The 6,442-nt window shown below is 52.6% G+C and overlaps 2 protein-coding genes across 2 annotated transcripts; both read left to right on the forward strand.

The window, feature by feature from the left end:
- Nucleotides 1–1,976: 1,976 nt before the first annotated feature.
- On the forward strand, nucleotides 1,977–4,857 carry LOC104081147 (C-type lectin domain family 4 member M-like). The gene is made up of 8 exons (XM_009583773.1): nucleotides 1,977–2,076; nucleotides 2,357–2,467; nucleotides 2,656–2,754; nucleotides 2,938–2,988; nucleotides 3,094–3,183; nucleotides 3,557–3,670; nucleotides 3,766–3,917; nucleotides 4,720–4,857. Exons 1-8 carry the CDS (start codon nucleotides 1,977–1,979, stop codon nucleotides 4,855–4,857), a joined length of 855 nt encoding a protein of 284 aa, XP_009582068.1.
- Nucleotides 4,858–5,108: 251 nt separating this feature from the next.
- LOC104081155 (mannose-binding protein C-like) lies at nucleotides 5,109–5,609 on the forward strand. Its single transcript, XM_009583784.1, has 2 exons — nucleotides 5,109–5,179; nucleotides 5,477–5,609. The coding sequence occupies exons 1-2, from the start codon at nucleotides 5,109–5,111 to the stop codon at nucleotides 5,607–5,609; spliced, it is 204 nt and encodes a 67-aa protein (XP_009582079.1).
- The last annotated feature ends 833 nt before the right edge of the window (nucleotides 5,610–6,442 follow it).

Raw genomic sequence — 6,442 nt, forward strand, 5'->3', positions numbered from 1 at the left:
GATAGGTAGAGAGACCAATCGGCTGCCACATCTCGCTTGGAGTGGCACCTGGCTGACAGGAGAGGGCAACAAGCCCCGCCTTTTCAGCTGAAGGGTTTTGATTTGATTGACAGGACAATCTACCAATCGCTGGCGCAGGAGAAGGTGAGGCAGCCTATGGGGGCGCAGAGACTAGGTGGCATTCACCCCTCCAGCACAGGTGGCTGATCCCACCTTCCTGGGGAGATTTCCGGCTCTTATTGGCTGATGGGGGATGATAGGCAGACACTTCCTCCTATGGAGCGTCGAGTAGCTGATCACAGCTCTGTGGTGAGGGGTCCAGGGTGGAGACACTCTCCGTTACCTCAGGGAGGGCGCCTGGGTAGGGGGACCCAGGATGGGGGTCCCCAGGGACCAGTTCCTCAGGGACAAGGGTGTCAGGGGACCCTGGTTACCAAAAGATGGGGATATTGTGGTGATGGGGGGGTTCCTCCATTCCCACAGGTATGGGGGCCATGGGGGTCCCCAGTTCCCCAGGCATGGGGTGTCGGGGTGACCGGGGTCCCCCATCCCATAGGGATCCAGGAATGGGGACATCGGGGGCTCCTGGGCTCCCGAGGGATGGGGACAGTAGGGACCCCAGCTCCCCAGAAATGGGGGCGACAGTGGTCTCACCTTTCCCAGGGATTCAGGTATTGGGGCACTGGGGATCCCCAATGTACCCAGGGGTGCCAGGACACTGGAGTCCCCAGTTCCCCAGGGATAGGGATATGGGGACATTAAGAGTCCTGCTGTCCCCAGGGACAGGGGTGTGGGACACTGGGGTTGTCCCCTGGGGGTGCTGAGATGCCATGGGGGATAGTTTTAACAGTGCTGAGAAGTGGGGTTTTTTTGGGAGCTTAAAGGGATTTTCAACCACTCCAGCTTCAGTATGTAAAAAAAAAAAAGTTAAAAAACCCTAAAAAAGGTTAAAGAGATAAGGACATGGGAGGTTTAGGGGTGGGAGCTGGTGTTTTCGGTCCTCTCTTGACTTTTATCTCAGTTTTCAATTCTTTCAGCTTAAAAAGCGCTATCCTAGATTTTTTTTTAAACCTCTCCCACGCCACCGGGACAAACCGCATGTTGGCAGCAGAGAGGGGAACCAACTGCGAGAGCGCATGGGCCAAATTCACAGCGTTTCAACCCAAAACCGACTCCATTGCCTCTTGGAAAGTGCCGGAGCCCCAAGGGCATGAGTGGCCATCCCAGGGAGAAGTTTGGCCTTGACTTCCCCTAAATTCGTGATCAAAAAAGGGGAAATCGGACAAAAGGAGGAAGCTGCTTGCCCCGAGAGTGGGGGAACCGGAGTGAGGGACGTTCAACTTTTGGCTGTGTTTGCTCTTCCCAGGATGCCTCTGTGAAATTCAGCTGAAATTGTCAACGGTGAAGTTATTCATAAGTTCTAACTTTTGTTTTCTGCGATAGCCAGCCCAGGGGACGCCTGGCTCAAAGCCCTGAGGGCGTTCGGGCAACGAAAAGAATTTTCCGGAGAAGGAATGAAGGAAATGGTGCCCCCAAAAACGAGGATTTTCACAACGCTAAGTTTCTCGCATTAAAACTGCAAGAAATTATCACAAAAACACTGAACAAAATGCTGAAGAATTCCCACCAAACCAAAAAAAAAAAGGAAATTTAGTTGCTCACCTCGGAGAACGCCGGTCGCCATTTTGGCATGGAGCCTCCAAAACCTGCCTCTTGGGGCAGGTGTCAGCCTCGTTTGAGGAGAGCAGAGTGTGTTTTTTAACCAGTTCTTCTAAAAATCAACAGGGAAGGGGCTGCGACACACGGCGAGGGGCTGCCCAACTGCATCAGCCGCTTCAAAACTCCTGAGCGTGCAGATTTTTTTTTTCTAGGAAATTAGAATTATGAAACGCGAGCGTTTCCTTCCCCCCAGGATGAGATGACACGTCTTCCCCGCCACATAAATTGGGGCGATATCAAAAGAAAAAGGATCAGAGATGTCACAAGGCGAAGGTGGTGTTGGCACCTACGAGGAATGTGATTTCGACGAGGGGATGGAGTTGGAGAAGCGAGAGCGGAGGAAAGCACCTAAAGGAGGTATCGGGGCAAGGGAGGGGCTTTGAGGATCCCATGAAACGAGAGGGTTTCAGCTCTTTAAACCGGTCTTTCTCCGAAGTTATAGCCAAATTTTGACACCTGGTTCCTCCGTTGGGTCACAATCTAGGAAAAAGAGGTTTGAGCGTGGAGAACAGGGTGGTGGAGCCACTCGAGAGGTTGTTTTGGGGGGATCTCTCCTCTTTGTGCTCTTCTTTAAGAAAATATCTGTTGGGGGAGGGAGTTATTTGGGGCCACCTCACCCCATTTCACCCCTTGGCAGTGCTGTGCCTCCTCACTTCGTCTCTGGAGAGAGCCGTCGCGCTGCTGTACGTGCTTCTGGCCCTCACCTTCGTGATCTTCATGGCTCTCACCATCGTGAATCTCCAGAGAGGTGAGTCCGCCGCGCGCCCCTTGCTCTGACCGGCCCCACTGAGCGCAGGGCGGGCACGACTTGGGGGAAAACACCAGCGGATGGAGCAAAACGTGGCTCCAAGTTAAGACTGAAAGCCCTTTTTCAGCCCGCGAGCTTTCCGGGGCCAGATCAGGAGCAAAGGTGAGCGCTCTCTTCCTTTCCCCCAGTATCTGCGGCGTGGGAGGCGTTGGAACAAGCCCGGATGCGGAGTGAGAACAGCCACACGACGGCGTGGCACAACCTCTCGGAGGTCCAGCGCACCTTCGGTATGACATCTCGCCCTGAAATGGCTCCCTGGCACCCGCTGCACCCTCAATACCTGCACGGATTTTCACCCCGGCGCTTCCCGGGGTGCTTTTTCCAGCAAAAAAATGAACCAAAACTGCTTTCCATCAGGACAGAGATGGTCAGGGCTTGTTTTGAGCTTTCTCCTCTTATTTTCCTCTTAGATAAACAGCTTTCTGGTGAGCTCAAGGTGATTCACGGCCAACTGCTGAACGGTATGCAAGGAAAAGGCGGTTTTGGGGAAATATGGACAGAATCCTGAATACCAGGCGCAGGCAGTGGTGAGAGGGGGTCAAAAGTGGAGATTTTCCTCCTTCCAGTGTCGCAAGAAGTGGAGAACATGCGGTGGAAGATGACGCAGTGCAAAGCGGGGTGCGGGAGGGAGCTGTCGGATCACCTCCGAGTCTCAGGTGAGAGCCTGATTTTGCTGGAAAATTGTTAAATTTTCGATTCCCAAAACACGCGGTATTGGGTAGATGCTCCAAAGATTCCTCAAATGTACACTGGGAGTGCACGAAGCCAATCTTAATGAATTTGAGATATCATTAAGTATAATATTAAAGGAAAAAAGCCTTTCTCAGCCTGTTGAGAAACACAATAAAAAGCTCATTTAATGAAAGGGCTTTGAGTTTAAAGTTTAAAGAACAATAACTCGCAGCAGGAAAACACACAGCGAAAGCCACGGTGTAAATTGGGATGGAAAGGAAAAGGGGAAGGGAGACAAAACCGCGGTTTTTTAGGTCTTTGGGGCAGCTGAATTACCTTTTATTCTCTCCCCGGCAGAGGAAAGGGACGCGCTGGAGCCGGTGCTGCGGCAGCTGGCGGAGGTGAAGCAGGAGCAGAGCCGCGCGTCGGCGCTCCTTGACGCGGCGCTGGAGGAGATGCGCAACCTCTCAGGTGAGGGTTAGTGGTCGGGGCTGAGCCCGCGGGCGTCCCTCTGCGCTCACACCACGCATTCTCCTTTATTTTTTTTCCTCCCTGTTTTCCCTCAGAAATTCTCTGCACGAGGTGTCCCGCCGGCTGGCAGCAGTTCGCCAAAACCTGCTATTTTTTCTCCAACACCACCAAACACTGGCTGGCTGCTAAAGACTCCTGCGCCGACTTCAACGCCCATCTGGCCATCGTCGACACCGAGCAGGAAAACGTAAGCTGAGAAATTCTGTAAAAAGCGAAAAAACCCCCAGGTTTCATGAGTTTAGAGGAATATTAGACTCCGATTCCACAAATAGAAAGCTGGAGGTTAAGCACGGGTGACTCAAGACTGCCCGCCAAGGCGGGAAAATGCAACCGGTTGAGGTTCCCAACTTGGTTCTGAAGTGATTTGGCCAAATCAGATGAATCTCTCCCCAAAACAACTGGTGCGATTTAAGCATTTTTTGGGAAAAGCCCATGGGGAGCGGCTGCCCCTCCTGGGGTCTGTGTGACGCCAAGGGACTCCCGGGGTGCGAGAGGAGCTCACCTGAGTTTGGGGTGGATGCGCCATGCCTCCAAGGCGATCCCTCCTCGCGATCGTATAGGAATGATAGAAGTTATTTAGAAATTATTAAAGTTATTTAGAAATTACAAAAGGTATTTAGAAATTCTAGAAATTATGGAATTACGGAAATATAATGCAAACTGTGCACAAATTAGCATTTCTACCCCAATTTAGACGATCCCTGCCTCCCATTCAGGAGGGTGCTTTCACCGACCCGGCTTTTAAAAAGTACATTGGGTCTGAAAAAAGCTTCTTCCTCCAGATATTAGAAATTTCAGCACTTTTTTCCATTTCTGACGGGAAATGTTGCATTTTTTGTCACGCTTGTGGCACGTCACAGCTGTCCCCTGCAAGGGACAGGCTCCCCGATGTCACCGAGTGCCGGTGCTGCCCTCGGCGCCGCTGAATCCCTTTGCTGTCGCCTTCCGCTTCCCCTCCTGACGCTTCTTTTTTTTCCCCCCGTTTGCAGAAATTTCTGGCAAATCACATCATGGAGAATCGGGTGTTCTGGCTGGGCCTGACCGACATGCACAAAGAAGGCGACTGGCAGTGGGTGGACGGCCACTCCCTCTCTCTCTCGTACGTTTTTAGCCTCATCGGAGGGTAAATTGCCCCAGAAAATTAGCTCTGTTCTCCCTCGGCCCCTTTTTTGCTCAAAAAAAGGCACCGCACCCTCATCAGCACACCCTTCCGCTCTGGTTTAGTGCTTAAAAAGCACGGAAATATGTTTCGTGCTGCCGTAGCATCTGAAAATGCCAGGTGGAGGGAAAGGTAAGAGGAGCCACCCTGCTGCAGGCGAGATTTTGGCTTTTCCCCCCCAAATTCGCTTTAGTTTCGGGGCTGGAAACCCAGGTGGGAATGCGCAAGGAGCCGCAGCGCCTGCTTGGTTCCCCCTCAGCTCGGTCGGTTCCCGACCGAGACCCCGCACTGTGAGTCAAAGGGGTTATTTCTAACAGATCTCCTCATTCTTGGGATTTTGGGAAAAACACTGCGATTGAAGTGGAGCCGTTTTCCCATGTTAAACGGGGGGAAAACGGGAAAAATCACTGAAATTGCATTGCTGCATTAAATGGAGGGAGAAGGTTTTTTTGGGGGGGCTGTTGCCCTCCCCGGGAGATGCGTGCTCTCCACTTGACTCCCCCCTACTTAAAAAAAAAAAACCCTAAAACCCAACAAGTTCCCAAACGGCGAGTTTTCCACCCAAAACAGTGTGCCCCCCCTGCCAGGTTCTGGAACAGAGGTGAACCCAACAACGTGGGCCACCAAGGCGAGGACTGTGCCACCATCTTCTCCAACGGCCACTGGAACGACATTAGCTGTTCCGACGTCAAGGCTTGGATCTGTGAGCGCAGCTGCTAACGGTTTCCCCGGGGCCACACGCTCACCTCCCGGAGGCTTAAAAATGGGGGAAAACCAGGAAAAACCCGGCAAAACCAAGTGCACGGTGAAAACACGAGGCTCCGGGGAAAAGAGGTGTCCGAAAATGGGTACCCCACTTCCCAAAAGCGGGGTGCACTGCTTGCGGGTGGGCACAGCGCTGTGGTGAAGGGGTTGAACATTTTGAAGGAGTCACTCTTTTTGGGGGGGGTTTTTTTAGAGATTTTTGGGATGTTTGTTAACATTTTGTGAGCCGTTTACCTGTTGCGCCGAGGCTCGCCGTATCGCTTGCTGGTTAATCACGAAAGAAATATTAATAAATGAAGTGCTTCGATTGCCATTTGAACCAAAACTCATGTCAATCGAGCCAATGCGGCGCCGAGGAGGGTCGGCGCGCACCTTTTTTCCCAGGGTTTAGATTAAAAAACCCCCAAAAAAGGGAAGAGACACCGGCGAAGACGAGGTGTGAGCGTGTTTTCTGGGCGTGTATGCAAATCCCCAACCCGTGGGCGCTGAAGCGCGACGCCTGTTTTGCTTGAAAGACCGCGCTGCTGGATTCCCCTCCCGGTGCGGGCAGCGGCTCCGCTGGAAGATTTGGGATTTCACCGGCGCGGTGTTTTAACACCCATAGGTGCCACCGTGGCGGTTTTATCTATAATCCCTAAAAAACCCCAAACCCGCGTGGGAGCTGCCTTCAAATTCCCGCTGGCGGCAGAGCTCCTGCGGCGTCACCGTTTCTCCCCCAAAACCAAACCTGCCGTCCCCGAATTCACCGAATCCCACGGTCCACCAAAAAGGCGTATTTTGGCGGAGGG

The sequence above is a fragment of the Fulmarus glacialis genome, unplaced genomic scaffold, assembly GCF_000690835.1.
Source record: "Fulmarus glacialis isolate BGI_N327 unplaced genomic scaffold, ASM69083v1 scaffold22430, whole genome shotgun sequence".
NCBI classification, from domain to species: Eukaryota; Metazoa; Chordata; class Aves; order Procellariiformes; family Procellariidae; genus Fulmarus; species Fulmarus glacialis.

Bases quoted from the DNA above. Each gene is read 5' to 3' on its own strand.
- LOC104081147 (XM_009583773.1), top strand. From the start codon at position 1,977: ATGTCACAAGGCGAAGGTGGTGTTGGCACCTACGAGGAATGTGATTTC. The intron at 2,755-2,937 runs GTATGACATCTC...TTTTCCTCTTAG, and splicing joins GGAGGTCCAGCGCACCTTCG to ATAAACAGCTTTCTGGTGAG. The intron at 3,671-3,765 runs GTGAGGGTTAGT...GTTTTCCCTCAG, and splicing joins GGAGATGCGCAACCTCTCAG to AAATTCTCTGCACGAGGTGT.
- LOC104081155 (XM_009583784.1), top strand. From the start codon at position 5,109: ATGCGCAAGGAGCCGCAGCGCCTGCTTGGTTCCCCCTCAGCTCGGTCG. The intron at 5,180-5,476 runs GTGAGTCAAAGG...CCCCCCTGCCAG, and splicing joins CCCGACCGAGACCCCGCACT to GTTCTGGAACAGAGGTGAAC.